Raw genomic sequence first — 16,936 nt, forward strand, 5'->3', positions numbered from 1 at the left:
CTTTGAGGATATACTTACCTTAGGAGCTACTAACACATACAGCTGCTCCAAAGTAAAAATTGGTAATTTGTTAATTTCTTCGAAACCGTTACACCGGCTGTTATGATACTTTGTACAATGGTTCTAAATACCCTAATGCATATGTACCTTTCGACTTTGACCAATGGCTAGGGACACACTGTATAATAAACTGCTGGAAATAAATCGCTCGGAACATGAAACCATCTCGCTTCGAAACATTTCTAAATTAACATCAGAGCCGACACGTAAACAAACCAAAATGTCATTATAGTCTGGTTATTACGAATTGGTTATTGTAGTGTCATGTTTTACAAGCGAGGACGTACCCATCGTAAAAATATTTATTATGGGCTATGAGTATGAAGACGGTCAATCTTGATCATTGATAATGTACCTACCAAGCGTACATATGTTACGGGTTACGGAATATACCTAGTAACATGATAAACGTAATAATTTTCCAGCTCTATTATATTAGCCACACCATCTGGTATATTGCAACTAATTTAAATATAAGTATCTGCAGTAATTATACTAATTAATAAACTTTCTAGGTAAATCTGAAGCGCGAATTGCAAATGAAGGCCGTTTTTCCTTAGGTTTTAGGTCGCCAAAGAAAAACAAACCTAAAATAAAAAAAGCTTCGGACAGACAGACAGACAGACAGACAGACAGACAGACAGACAGACAGACAGACAGACGGACATGGCGAAACTATAAGGGTTCCTAGTTGACTACGGAACCCTAAAAAGAAGATATAATTAGACGATTTTGACCTATGTGTGATACGTAGGAAAATACATGAATTCTATACGGTAAAAAAAGGAGTAATTCTATACGGTAAAAATTTTAAAAAAATGTTGGCAGTATTAGATTTCGATTAAATTTTCATTACTAAACGTCAAACCTGTCTTGTTTAAAAAAAAAATTGTTCCTAGTTTATTCACCTAGCGCCATCGCCACTGTCAATGTAACTCTCCCCTCATGTCTTTTTGGTTAGAAATACCAGTCGAAAAAATTAAGCGTTATCAAAATTTCTTAGACAGTTATACTAAGAGCAGTGCGCGGACTCGGTACAGTAGTAAAGATTACCAAGTCATTGTTAGAATAACCTCAAAATATGGATCTCGGCGGACTCAAGATGAATGTAGAACATTTCGATGGTAATAACTTCCGTCAATGAAAATTTCAAATTAAGTGTGCGAGGTCCGACCGAGAACGCTTTTTTTGTCTCGGCCGAGACCGAGACCGAGACCGAGAATTTATAAAATAGAGAAAAAATACGAATTTTGCACTAAAATTGTTTTTATAATCGAAATTCGACGATTTATCAGAAAAAAGTTATCATAATTAATTCCTAGCGCTATTAAACAGTATTTTTAGGGTTCTGTAGCCATAATGGCAAAAATCGAACCCTTGTAGTTACGTCATGTCCTATGTCTGTCGGTATGTGCGTATGTCACAGCCATTTTACTCAAAAACTATACGGTATATTTTATAACCAAAGTTGGAACGTAGGTGTAGATGTATTATGTAAGTCGCTTCTTAGTTTCGAAAAAATAATGTAAAATATATTTTCAAATATATACTCCGTATAAATTTAACAAAAAGTAAAAAAAAAACATGTGGCTCATCATTAGATTTTTTTTATTAAATAAATACTTTTGACAATAATCGATTTAAAAAAAAAATGTGTGATCCCCTCTAACTTTTGAACCGGGAGAGCAAAACCATTAAAAAAATTCTAAATAAGCAAATAATTTTTCAGGAAATTTATTTTGAATATGGAAGAGTTATAAAAAAACTGATCTTCTTATTAAAACGACAAAAGTGCCACTAACATACGCTGCTCTTTTGCTTGTACGGCTTTTTTGTATTATATGAAGGTACGGAACCTTCCCTTATGCGTGGTCCGACACGCACTTGGCCGGTTTTACAGTACGGATGTGCACAAAAAGAGGTAAAATAACAATAATCAAAATAAAGAGTTCTATATTGTAACCCAAAATATCCGCCGCATGTGTCGTTTTGTACTTACCTACTGCTTTGCTTTTTCCCTTTATTTATTTATTTTATTTTATTCGGAAAACCAACAGCTTAAGTAAACTAAAACTAGGTTAACATAAATATGTATCAGGGAAGCCAATTACAGGTTTCCACAGACAGGATACAAAGGTAGTCATATTACAGGTTAGCACAAAATTAAAGACTACAAACGCCAAAACATGCTATGAGAAAAGAAAGAAGTAATTTGTTTCTTATTTAAATCAATAAATTAAAATTAAACCTATGCTAATCTTCTGCAGGCAGGGGAGCAAAGAAACTAGATGCCATGAGGTTTTTACTTATAGCAGGTTTCATTAGATGTAAATCCAGTTGATCGTTGCTATGACACAGTTCATTCATTGACCTCGGAGCTCGGACAAAGTATGAATTTTGACGATAGTTGGTTTTGGTCGGTGGAAGTGACAAAGGTCGGTAGTGTCTAGAAGAAGCTCTGGGGATACGAAAACTAATATTCATAACCAGTTCCGGGCTATCAACAGATCCGTTTAAGATTTTAGTTAAGTAGACTAAGTCAGTGATTTTTCTTCTCAAATTTAGGGGAAGAAAATGGTGTCTTACGCACCTATCACGATAACACAAGTCTGTAGTTTTAGTTTTGAATTGAAGGAATTTTAAAAACTTTCTTTGAATGGACTCAATTCGTTTAATGTAGATGTCGTAACAAGGATTCCACACCACGGATACATATTCGAGGATAGATCGCACAAACGAGCAGTATAATACTTTTATAGGCTTTACTTTTTTAAATTTTGATGTTGATCTCATGATAAAGCCTAGAGACCTGGAGGCTTTCTGTACTACTTTCTGTTTTCTAATTGACACAAATATATTTAGTATCAAAATATCCAGTGTCATCCTCCACTCACAACAAGTTAATCTAAGTTACATCCCGATAACAATATACACCCATTTATTCATCAATAACAACTACCACAAAACGAAAAAAACCAAATGAACTAGTCATTACTTGCAACCGCGCTTATCCGATCCCAACACTTATATCTATGAAACCAATTTAAATCACAAAAAACGTCACACCAACCGGGCGATGCAACCAACGAGTGGCTTAGACCCCGGGGATCGTGCGCGGAAAATTCAAATTCACCAATGATAACTCATTCTCGGTCTCGGCAAGAATCTCGGCCCATTTTGGCCGAGAGCCGAGACCGAGATCTCGGCCCGATTTTTGGCCGAGAATGCCGAGACCGAGACCGAGACCGAGATCTCGGTCGGACCTTAGCTGAGAGCGAACGGCGTTGACATATCTAAGTCGGAACCAGAGAAAAACAAGGAATCATGGCTCAAAAACGACGGCATGGCGATGTTCAGCTTATAATCCAAAAGAATCAGAGATTTGTAGATGGAAACAACCCTATTAGACATGACAATCGTGCGTGCCGCTATTGATGACTGACCTCGTCGTTGGAAGGCCTGTGTCAAGGCCAGAGGAGTCCATTTTGAATGATATTGTCATATGTAATTCCTGATTTTGTGTACTTCATTTTAATATATAGTTTATTCAACTTTCGTTCGTATATTCTATGTAGATAAAGATTATTGCCGTAACAGAATTTAGTAACCAACTAGGTAATTATTGCCCAACTCTGGTTTACTGCTACTATCGCTCACTGGTGTTATAATCGTGGTATCTATGTTCGTCGTGTTGTCGTTCGTTGTTACGTCGGGTCGAAGAAGTGGTGATTCGCTCGCAGTATTGCAAGGAGTTCTTGGTGTGGCGGGGGACAATTTCGGGGACTTCTGTTTTATTTACGTTAGCGTGTGATGATACTGCTTGGGGGACAGTTGAGAGCCGCACGGGGCGTGATAGTGCCTTTGCTTGGGAGGGAGGCTTAGTTGCTGTAGCTTGCTGTTGTCGAGCATTTCTAGCAGCGCGTTTGTTGCGGTCGTATTTAGGTACGAGGTCATTGGACATACCTTGGGAAGCAGCTGTCAAAACTTCGGCTACCTTCGGTTCGCTCTTGCGCTGCGCATCGGACGGCTTCGGTTTGGGGTCGGAAAGTTCAACTGTCATGTCCGTTGCAGAATCTGCGATCGTTCTTGTATTGGAGGCATCTATTTTGGCCTCTAGTCTCTTCAGTGGTTGTGTAATCATCTCAATTTTTTTACTAAGAGGTGTCAAACATTTCTTGATTAAATTTTCAATAGCTCCTTGGCATAAATTTGCCATAATTATCGTTAAATAAAAAATATTTACGGGAGCACAATACGATCGTATAGACATAAGGTCGCCAACCTCCGGGATGGAGAAGGCACTTAAAGAAGAAGAAGAAAAATACGATCGTGGCCGTTATCCCCACCACACTGTATACTCAGAACGTCTTTTATTCATGAAAACCAACATCATAATGTTGAAGACATATAACCGCCTAGTGAAAATGGACAAGCACATTTTCGAATCATATGGTTGTGCCCTAGTCGCAGTTCTAACCTAACACTCCTCCTCGCTTCGCTCGTTGTCGTACCTAACGGCGACCAGGCTTAAATTTGAATAGGTAGATTGTTGTATAATTTAATAGTTTGATTGACACCAAGTACCTATATCATAGAACATTATGTCAGCTGATCATTCGTTAAAATGTACATTATAATTATAATACGAAATGTATGTTATAATTATAACAAGTAAAATTATTCCTAAGGATTGTTATGAAGAATATTTTTATGATTATACAGCATTCTGTCATTTAATTAGTATGACTAACAACATTGGGTGTTTTGTTTTTATACATAATGTTTATTATGAGTTTCAATAGTAGTTAAATGAAATTATGCTAAAAGATTGAATTAAAATTGAACGGCACCCGTCTAAAGTAGTCTAAACTAAATGCGTGTAGGTTCCTACTTCAGCGCGGTCCGCCGTGGACTGGCCGTGGAACACAAAACATTTTTTTTATTACATTTATTAATGGTTGTTAAGTTTATTTTTCTATATGGTAAGAGGTAACTAATCGTAGGAGGTGAATAACCAATTAACCATTCACAGGTTTTTTTTTTTTGTAGAGCAAATTCTCATATTTTTAATTTTGTAGAGGATATTCGAAAAAAAATGTAAAGAAATTGTTTGAATTTTGAATTACGATTTTTTTTGTATGGGTGCGTAATAATTACTCTCTAAAATGAATTCTTCATCCTCGAATTATACGAAAAAGACACCAAACTTTATATAGTTGCTAGATGTATGCAGATATTATTTTGTTGCTAAAGGTACTCAATTATTTTTTGACAAGGTGGAAAGCTGTCATGAGCTGGTTGAGGATCCCGTGGCAGTAGGCGTCGGTGCGACGGCTGCGCTGCGGGCACACTTAGCTCGCTGCGATATTCACGACGGACACGCATTCCTGCAGGTAGACGAGGTGAGATAGCAAACATTCACTACAAACACAAATAATTAAATATACCAGATCGCCTAGGTAAGTTAGTCCAGAACGAAGTGTTTTTTGCGCACGCTCGTTGAGCTCTGGCAACCTTACTCCCCGGCAGGAACACAACACGATGAGTAGGGTCTAGCTAGTGTTATTTGCCTGCGGTTTTCTGTAAGGTGGAGGTACTTCCCCAGTTGGGCTCTGCTCTAGATCTGGAATGATATCCGCTGTGCTGTGCCCTGCCACATAAAGGAAGATGACATTCAGTGCCCACTCCTCTCTTAAATTATAAGGTATATAGGAGGGTGGTATACATATAGCCTCAGGGTCTCCCCACATATATAGCTTGACTCGGCTTAGCTCGGCCGATGCCTTATAAGGCGAGGAAGTCTTTTCCGCTCTTATTCCTCATACATAAAGCCCTTTTCTAACGAATATACCCTATTCCGCGTCGAAAAGTATGGGGAGACCCTTAGGCTACGGTCTGCTTGACCAGACGCCGCTGTTCATGGCGGGTGACTGCCAGCCGCCCGCAACCTACAACGTTCGTACCATTGAGGTATAGTACTAGAGTCGGCATCTGTAATAAAATCATTCCGCACCTCAATGAAGTGCCAGCACTTCAGTGCGTTTAGTACGTCTTCGAATACTGGCGACATGCCACGCATGTAACGAAGAAAAAAAAACAATAAAAAATGCCATTGTGCCTTATGAAAACGTATGCTAATAATATCAAGAAGCGTAATAAAACCAATATAATAACAATCCACTGCGAGAGAATTATTGTTTTAAGGTCATTTCGATTATTATGAAACGCCACTCTAAGCACTCGCGGCGGGGCGCCATTTTCTTTGGCCCATAGGTTACATTTTGCAGATGTAACACGCGATTTGATCAAAATTGCTACGAGTACGAGAGTTAAATAGAAAGCATTTTATGACTATTTCAGAAATTTTAATATCGTCAGTGTCAAATATGTATAAAATAATTCAATACACTTGTAAGGAAAGAAATACATTTTATCTAGATTATTTACGGTGCGTATGTAGGCAGAAAATGAACAGTTGTCATAAATAACAGTTTCGCCTTTCGCTTGCAGCTTATTTTTAGCTCAGTGACAGACGCCAAACGCAAACGCCGAAAATGGCGGACACAATATGTTCTCGATAGCCTGTCTAGTACATATATGTCAGTGGTTCGTACAAGGGGTCTTGCTCACCCGCCGCCCGCGACGTCCATTTGAGGTCACCCCCTACGGACGGTGACCAGCATTCAAACATAGGATAATACGGCATCCGCCCGCCTCGGTATCTATCGTAAATGATAGCGCTAATTATGTATTATTGTGTGTAATCACTAATCAAGCAAACCAGGCACTCGCGGCGGACAGCGTAGGTACCAATCGTTTGTCGTGGGGTCACGGCAAATTGTACGTCGCGGGTGGTGTTTCAAGCACAATGCACCGTAACCTAAGACGCTGTTATTAAAAGAATAGAACAATACATTGTTAGCATATGAATCTTGAGCTTTGCGAGAGTTTCATGACCCGACAGTTGAACGAACTTTGCTGTTGAGCAAAACAAAGTATTTCATCACCAACCCGAAGAAAATACAAGCTGTAAAACACTACAAAGTGAATCTAAATTAATGCTTAGCTGGTATGGAGCTGTTTTATTTCTTAGTTTTCTCTTCCTATTGGCGGCAGAGCAGAATATAATGAAAAAACAAATTGGTGCAATAAAGAATATTATTATTTGTTTCCATTTGACATTACTATTTTGTGACCTAAATTATAAACGGTGTAACATGAGGAAACCGAAAGATTTTAACACTGTATTCCTGATCACATTAAGAGACTAAAATGTCGTATAAACTTTTCTGGAGTTCGCCTAATTTCAGAGTAAACTTATTTTTGTAACTTAGTGCGAAACACTTTTTTGATGGCGATGATGCCATTATGGGGCGTAGTATGGAAGGTAAAGGCAGGGAACAAAATCTCCATATACCAAAAAGTGTCCGAAAAAACATAAATAGGTAGCGCTACAACACATACAATACTTGAGAAAAAAATCTAATCATAGACAGCGCACTTCACTCCGTTAATAACGCCTAGGTTCTTAGCTACTCTGGAAACATTTGGAACTATCATTTATAACTGACCGCTGGATACTTTTGCAACAATTCTGCCTAAGGAGTTTCTGTTCCTTGCCTTTATCTTCCATAGGGCGTAGTCTAAATATCCTAATGTCCTAGATGTCAAAAAGTGACAAGTAACCTTTGTAAAGACTAAGTTTTACAAAAATAAATCCGGTAAAATCATTTTCAGTGCCAGTTTTACCATAACAAACTTTTTATGGACAAATACATTAAATTTTATTTTTTTGTTGAACTTTACTCATATAATACTTTTTCCTTCTTTTGGCCTCAGAAGTGCGTGGTTAAAATCTTTCGGGTTCCTTGTGTTACGCCGTGTATGTATATTATAATGGTACCTATGTTTAACAAAGTCCATATTTTTATCAGGCACCAAAGAAGGGCAGTGGCCGTAATTGGCTAAGAGGACGCCGCAGTGTATCAGAAGGAGGGTCTACAACGTCACACGGCGGCGCCCAAGTTCGTTCTTGGGGTATCAAGGAAGTTCAGGCATGGCTGGAGTCTCTGCAGCTGGGAGAATATTGCGATGTATTTGCCAAGCATGACGTTACGGGCCGGGAACTATTGTCATTAGCGAGGCGGGATTTGCGTGATCTCGGTATTACAAAAGTCGGCCATGTCAAGAGAATTCTGCAGGCCGTGAAAGAACTCCAGTGACACCCGCGCGGCCGCTCCGAAGAGCGAAGCAAGTCGAGTTTCAATGTTTTACTCCATTAAACATTAACACGTATCAAGAGTTTTTACTCACTAAAGACAACGTAAATATAATAATATCTACAAGAAACGTGGTGAACTAACTCTTCTAATTGTGTTTTGACAACTCATGCTACTCGTATCCATTATTGAAGATCAAAGAAAAATCGAGTAAATTATTTCTTAACCAAGTATTTATTTAGCTTTATCACCTAGTTATCTTTACCTACAAACCAATCTTAAGATGAAGCCTTGTTTTTATGTCGACAGTTTAGAGTTTAGTGTCGTTTAACATTAAATTATTATACTGACGTTTATACTTGCACTTAGTAAAAAACATATATACTATATTTTTGATGAATAATTCAGTAATCATTATCTATTCAAGGACATTGGTGTAGGTATGCGTCAATATGAATTAATGGCATTACCTAAATGGTTGCACAAAAAAGTGGCACTGCTGTCACGATGTGTCATGTATTGTGTGCAATAGCACAACATTCCTTATGTATGCTTGATATGATATCTATTAAGACTTGTTTTCTTATAATACATGGTTTTGTGACCTTTTTAACCGACTTCAATTTCATAGAAAGAGGAGGTTCTGTATATGGTTGTGGCTATTTTTTTTAGGAACTATTGTCTAAAAAACGGTAACTATTAAATTCTATCTACCAATTTGCAAAAGACGACAGCTTTAGACTTTAGAAAAAAACCAGCTTCAATTATTTCTAAAACAAAACTTCGGCTCATGTCCACATGGCTAGGCTATAGGTATACATATAAATATACGTTAAAACAAAATTTAGCTAATTAGCTACATAACTGATACAAGAATATACTAAAAGACTGAGTATTTGCGCGAGTGTGTTTCGTCGGTTGCGTGCAGCACGCGAGCGGCTGAGCCGTGATGTTACACTGATCTGTGTAATGCTGACACCGCTTCTCGTTAGTGCTAATGGCATGCTCCCTTAAATTCGGCCTTCGTTTTTTCTTCCATTTATTAAATAAGTAGGTCTTCTCGCCTCTATTCACTCTATGCAATAAATGATATCTTATCTTATCTTATCGTGTCTTGAAAACATCATAACGATTGAAACTTGCGCATCTCGTTTTAGACATCACCCCCTGCAAGGTTGAACACATTCATGAATATGTGTGAAAGTGATACCATCAGTAAACACTCTTACAAAACCCTTAACGGTTTGATCAGCTCTTGATCTAAGCAACGTTAAGTACTTGTTAATGTTATGTCAAGCATAGGTACATCTTATTATATTATGGTTTTTAAATATTATCTATTTATATCTAAAAGTTGATAAGAGAGTCATGTATACTAAAGTGTCTCTAATTAGTTACTCAATTTTTTTTTTGTTGATACCTTTATATCTTAAATTAGAATAATAATAACAATGTTTAACATTATTCTCAATGGATTATACATGATTATATTGGTTATATAGGTAATGTGTTTACATAAGATAAGCATCAATTATACAAAAATGTGCGAGTCACCTTATGATATAATTATAATTATTATAAACATCGATTTTTGAAACTTTTCTTGGTCTCTATTCACTCGCTATCCAATCCACTGCGACGCGATGGCTGACTTCATCACTTGTATACAACTTTCGTAGACAAGGAATTAACATCGAAATCGCTACCTCCTTTTCTTTAACTCTACAAGACATTCACGATAACTTCTTTCGTAACTACACCATCAGCCATTTAGATCGTATTGTGGCTACTTACATATTTTTCTACTAGTCACTATTAAATTATTAGATTAATAAACATGTTCTAAATAGTATACTTATACAATTTTATTAAAATTATATTTGGCGGTTAAAACTAATATAACATTTAAATCTTTCGCGTTTTGAACACATTAAATCATATTTATAACCGGGCCTATATCGAATATATTTTATTACGTTTATTTACCAACTCCTCGACACAGGTTTACCTGGTCATGGTCGTGGCTAATGTCCCATCAAAATGTTAAAACAGAGATTTGGGATAGACATAGACATCACATTTTCAAACCACCCACTACACATATGTTAATTATTGACAATAGTCGCACACGCAACACTCACCACGAAACGTCGGCAAATAAGGGTAATACAATAAATTCGCTATAGACCCGATTATAAATGTGATTTGATATTGGTTAAAATTTATATCGATAATATAATAAAATTAAATATGCATTGAACTATCTGGCAAGTGATGATATGGTGTACGTCGTTGGGAACATACATGGAGAATTTATTAGCTACATATAGCATTACTTACTTAAAATAGGAACATCTACATCTACTGTTGATCAATGTTTTTAACTAATAATACTTAAATGAAAATTGACAATAGTTATTTGTGCAACAAGAGACCAAATAATTTTTTGCTGTGAGTGCTGATTTTGAGTCCCGAGCAAGTGAAAGATTGTAATGCGGAATTTTTAGCGTATCGAAGGCCCGCAGTGCATAAAATTTTTCGTCTCATATGCCACATAGTTCTTTTCACCCCAGCAGGGAAATAATTTTAAGACGGGGCATTACACTAGGAATCTAGAAGATAACAATGAACGCGACGGGAGATATGGGAATTACGCAAGTACCTTTTATCTCAATAAATATTAATATAAATATTATAGGACATTATTACACAAAATAGGTTTATTATTATCTCAATGAATCTGGAAATATACTTCTGTTTAAAAAAAATATCGTCAGGTTCCACGGCTATAATTTTATACCAAATTATGCTGCTAACGGGTTGGCTTAAATTATTAAGAAGTTTTATTTTAGAATACACAAAAAAAGACCATAAGCTATTAGTTTTTGGGTTATATAATGACGAACTGGAGCATTTTCGACATTATAAGGAAAAAATTATACCACCTTAGATTTTTTGTGGTGTTTTCTGACCGCATAATGCTTTGGACAACGTTTTGGTCAATATTCACAACTGTCTTTTTATTAACACGCTTTTATTAGGTCGACCTGTATATAACTAACTATGTAATGGAATCTTAGAGTTACTAATTTTTTAATACAGTTGCTCAAAAAGTGCTACTTTACGTAGCTGTTTAGCGTGCGGAAAGTTGAATTTCGCGAACTAGTGCTTTTTACTTTTCCACTTGTTCCAATTCATGACATGACTACTTATTGATGAACTTAAAAGTCGTAATCAACATAAAAACCTATTGTTAATGTAAAAATAATAAATATAAGCATGTTTCATATTTTAATACTTACCTCTTCATCATTATGACACGTTTATTTTTTAATATTGAATATTGAAAAAACGTTCTTAATAAGTTGTCTGAATGGAACGGAATAGCTGCCGAAACGCCTGTCAAAGCAGAGGCGTTTTTTCTTACTGCAAGAATGTTTTAAGTTTCCAAAGGCAACATTCGTCTTCATACAACATTATTGTTTTCATACAATTTAAATATACGATACACAAATAATCGTAAATACGATACTTAGGTAATACGAGGGTTGCCTTTTATATTTCGGGATTAGAAATTATTAACAACTTTATACCAACAAAATAGACTTTTCAAAATATTCCCCTTTGAGGTCTACACATTTTTTCATCCGATTAAACCAATTTTTAAAGCAGTTCAACCACTCCGATTGGGACACCTCCAAAACGTGCATTTTGAACGCATCGACCGCTGCTTCCGGTGTCAAAAAATGTTGTTCGCGCAGTTTGTCCTTGATGTGTGAGAACAAAAAAAATACATTGGGGGCCAAATCAGGACTACACGGCGGGTAACCCATTAAATCGATATTTGAGCTTTTAAAAAGGCGCATGTTTGTGCCGACTGGTGGAGGCTCGCATTATCGTGGTGTGGTGCAGTATAATCTGTCTGCGGCGATTGGCTTCCCGAACTTTTTCAATCACCTCTGGCAAACAAATGGTTATGTACCATTCAAAATTAACTGTCCTACGTTTTTCTAAAGGAACAGTTGCAATATGCTCAGTTTTTTCGAAGAAACAGGCAACCATTTGTTGTGCAGTACTTCGTGCACGAACAAGTTTTGTTGGATTTTGTTCACCTTGAAAGACCCACACTGTCGATTGCTGTTTATTTTCCGGTTCATACGAATAGATGCACGATTCGTTACCTGTGACAATATAATAGACATGTTTCGAAGCCCGACCGCTGAATTTTTTTTGCATGTCTTTTGCACCAATCCACGCGAGCCTGTTTTTGAGCACCGGACAAATTAGGTGGTATCTATCACGAACAAACTTTCTTGACTGCTAAATGTTCATGTAATATTGTTTGTATGCTGGTCCCACTAATGCCCAAGGACGCCTCAATCTCGATGAGTCACGTGACGGTCTTGCAATATGAGTTCACGCACAGAGTCAATGTTTTCCGGAACAACCACTGATTTTGGACGACCTTCACGAAACTCGTCCACAAGCGAATAACGGCCACGAACAAACTCTGCAAACCAACGATAAAGACTAGTCCTTGATGGTGCTTCATCTCCAAAAGTCGAAATAAGTTCATCGATAGGTACACTGTTGTTGACTGAGGCCCCGTCGAAAATTGTATAATCGCTCGAAAATGTTCGCGAGTCAATTCCATGGTAGCAGATGAGATATTTTTTCAAATGACAGTTAAAAACAAAACACGAACTTTTTTTTTCATATTGCCGCCAAAATGTTTAAACTACACGGGTATAATGTCAGTTGGCAAATGGCAGCACATCGCGAAATATAAAGGCAGCCCTCGTAATAGTTTATTTTATATTTACAATTGTTCCTGTCTTAAAGAACATGCATAAAAAAGTACTTATTGTTTTTCTTATTTTTTCGCAACTGTATTAAAACGTCATTCGATACACGTGCGGAAATGTCATTCTTTCGCACTAGCATCGTCATGAAAATTGGCAGCTGTATGTAGTTCTGATGCCAATAGGTACAATAATATGGTACTGTCGCACTGATCTGATGATGAAGCCGGAAGATATGAACTGGAACTTCATGATGAACAATCGCATCATAGCTGTGTTTGGATTTGTTAGAAAAGTCTTGTAATGAACTTTGACCACGATTAGGTTTCAAGGTCTGATAATGAAGCCGGAAGATAGGTACTGGCATTCCATGATGGAATATCGTATCATATAGTTAATTTTTGGTTTTTACGTGCATTTATAAAAGCGTGTTTTTCTAGTGTTTTTTAAACTACCTATTAATTTTAATTATTTCGGCATATAAGCTTCACATCCATTAAAGGCCATCCTTCACAATATTATTCCACTGAAAATTGCCCACAGATCTTTCATTGATGGCTCTTTAGGAACTTTCGGAGAGTTGCATATTTTGGTAAAAATGTATGTGATGGTGTTTTTGACTAATTATAGACGCTTGTGGCAAAAGTACTAAATGATTCCATACTTCCGAATGTCGTTAAGGCTCGACTACTCGAAAGTTTTTGGTCAATTTTAGGTACATTTATATATGTATAGCGATGGGTGGCAAGTAATTTCGATAATAAAATAAAATTAACAATGAAAATCCAAAAGTAATTAAAGAGATTCGACTTGAAGATTGTCCAAAGTGTAATGCAAACAGTCAGAAGCAAATTACGCGAATTTAAAGAAAGGGAGCATTTTGTTATATTATATTACCTATAATATAGCATTTGCTTTTAATGCTGGATATGTTCTAGTTTTTCATTATAAAATCCATAAAACTATAGCCACCGTAAACCTACACAACTATAGTCCAATACTTACTGCAACTATGGTCCACAAGTTCGAAAGGAAATTAAGTATCTATACCAATGTTCCTTTTGGTTTACTCCTAGTTTTACCTTCCATTTATAAACAACTTTGCCTTAGAACTACAAAAATATAGTAGAATACACACCTGAACGAGAAAAATTTAGTTTATTTGTGGACCATAGTTGGGAGCTTTGGACTATAGTTGGGTGGTTTTACGGTATTGTATTTATTCTCTGGTTTTAGAAATAGTTATTTGTACAACAAGAGAGCAAAGTTTGATATTTCTTCGAGTGCTTGTTTTGAGTCCCGTGCAAGCGAAAGATTCTATAATTTAGAATCTTGAGCGTAGTAAGGGACTCAAAAGCGCACGAGATGTAAATAACTTTGATCTCGTGTAGTACACAAAAAATTTCACGTCAGTCAGCCATCAAAAAATACAACCTGAAAAAATGTAATCCGTCTTCATCACAATTTCACTCATGTTTTCTGAAGGTATTCTAACAATTAACTTTAATTACCGCAATAAAACAAAACGAAAGAAATTTCAATAAAATGTTACGAAAATAATGAATTAATGAACATCAATTGACACTTCAATCGTCAACTTTTTTTTGTTAAAAAAAAAACTATTTAAGATACGGTCCGAATTGCGGATACTACTATTTGTCATTTGTATAGTAGAGATCGTTAAAAATCGTTAAGTAGAATTATTTACTGCGTAAAATTGCGTAAATTTGTATAAGTATATTGTTTTGATTGTATGATAAAATACGTAAAATATGGTATTTTTATTAAATTTTAAACTTTTATTTCATTAATGTATTATTACGAATGAAGACTCGTAGGGTGTTTTGGAACAATGCGGTCTGACTTATTTCGGGGGTCTATTATAAACCGTCAATATATCGTTGAATTACGTATGTACTTTTTGTCTCTTTCTTTTTGCTAATGACGTGAAAGGGACAAAGACAATTGAATCCAAATACTTCGAATTTGTATTAGGCCCCGCACGTTGAAATGACATTCAAATATGAAGTTCACTTGAATGTTATTTTGTCTCACTCAGTGAGCAAAATGCGATTTTGCTCACTGTTTTTAAGCAGCAAATTACCCTTGTTCCAGCTGCTGACGTGAAAATAAAATTTCTCGTTACTTTAAGCCAACCCGTTATTGCTATGGTATGCAGGGTAATTATATACAAGTGAAAAAAAATTAGACATGTTTTCATATTTTCAAGGTGTAGCTTGGAGTCTGGCCTTAATAATATACGAGTATAGTCTCCGTGTGAAATTTTAATGGCATTTGCCCCTGATTAAAATGTGTAAATATTCAATATAATAACTACAATTTTCCCTTAAGGAAAAAATGATAGGTGCATACACTGCATAGCGCTGTCTCGCTCATACTTTTAGTGTTACAACAGCGTAAAAAAGAAAATATCCGAAGCATATCCATAAATTAAGCAAAATAAAGAAACCAGTCCTATTTCCCTTCCAACTCCCAATCGCACTCAGTCCTATTCCCGTTCAATTTCCCATTACCGTTCCCAGTTCAGCGCCAGACCCAGTCCAAGTCCAACAACCTAGTCGCTGTGGCCAGTCCCAGTCGGAATCCGGTAAAGCCAAAGCGTATTCGGAACTTTAATTGAACTTAATCAAATTGGTCTTAATTCGACTCCTCATAATGAAATGCCATTCGCATTTTATTTTAATAATTTTGTCTCACGCTCGTAACAATTAATGAAATTTAAACTTGATAAAAAAAGGTTAGTTAAAATTAGAAAAAAAAATAATGGTTATTTTGATTTCTTACATACCTACCTATTTTAAGTCTTCTGACTTCTTAAAGGATAAGCTGAGAGTTTTAAATCTTAGTTATACGCGATTAAATCCCGTTTTCGTAATTTATTATACTCGTAAAAGTTTTTGGCAAAAAAATCATCGCTGATTGTACTTTCCTTTCCACAGGCAACTAATACTCATCGAGCCAATTCTAAAAACCCCAAACACAATTAGGTTGCGTTGTTTTATCACAGAGTTCCCATGGTCACCTCCTGTCTTCATCATCAGATCAGCTTGATGGTACCATAATATTACATTGTCACCCGACTGGACATATGTAATGTATGCAAATTTTCAGCTTCATCGGAAACCGGGAAGTGGGTCAAGTTGCAAGATTTGACCCGTACATACATAGGTACAGTCAGCATCAATAGTAGCGGATGAAACAACGCGCCAAAAGTATCTGATATTCCGGATAACTTTTCCAAATAAAGATAGTTCGCTAAAAATTACCTTCAAAGTATATCTTTTACAGTCTAAATTGTTCCACTTATAGAATCATCAACTTTTGTTAAGCTGTTACAGAATGAACCTTTTGCTGCTACTTTTAAAACCTTGTTTGATCGGCTACTTTTGATGCTGACTGTACAATGCAAGTTAAATAAAAGCTTGTAAAATAAATTAAACAGATTTTTAAAATGTGCGAATCGTATTGCCTTTTAAAATGCTTGGTTTAACACAAAATATGACAAATTCGAAATTCTAGTATTTCATTCATATGGTTTCAACTCAACTTCTATACGGGGCAAGTGTACAGTCACACTTGCCTCAAGTGAAATAGACACACTTTTCCAATCACTCACTACTTAGATTACATTTTTAAATGCATGTACAACTCTTATTTTTAATAATTTTAGAGGAATAATAAGAATAACTTAAAAAATAGAAAGCATATTTGGTACTTACCAATTCATAAAAAACGGATTTGACGATTTTTCTTAGATTTTTTTAAAGTACAGTGCTTCGTGTGAACTGCAACATGTATTAAAAAAATTACAGATTTCAAAATGACGATAGTCTC

The 16,936-nt window shown here is 36.1% G+C and overlaps 1 protein-coding gene across 3 annotated transcripts in view; it reads left to right on the forward strand.

The window, feature by feature from the left end:
- LOC133527580 (diacylglycerol kinase eta) overlaps positions 1-10,133 on the forward strand; it is a 137,057-nt gene extending 126,924 nt beyond the window's left edge. For all 3 annotated transcript variants that reach the window (XM_061864640.1, XM_061864649.1, XM_061864659.1), the window contains 2 exons: positions 5,337-5,462; positions 7,995-10,133. In XM_061864640.1, coding sequence (XP_061720624.1) covers positions 5,337-5,462; positions 7,995-8,282 — 414 coding nt within the window. In that variant the 3' untranslated portion in view covers positions 8,283-10,133. The remainder of the gene's footprint in view (positions 1-5,336; positions 5,463-7,994) is intronic.
- The last annotated feature ends 6,803 nt before the right edge of the window (positions 10,134-16,936 follow it).

The sequence above is a fragment of the Cydia pomonella genome, chromosome 1 (assembly GCF_033807575.1).
Source record: "Cydia pomonella isolate Wapato2018A chromosome 1, ilCydPomo1, whole genome shotgun sequence".
Taxonomy (NCBI): domain Eukaryota; kingdom Metazoa; phylum Arthropoda; class Insecta; order Lepidoptera; family Tortricidae; genus Cydia; species Cydia pomonella.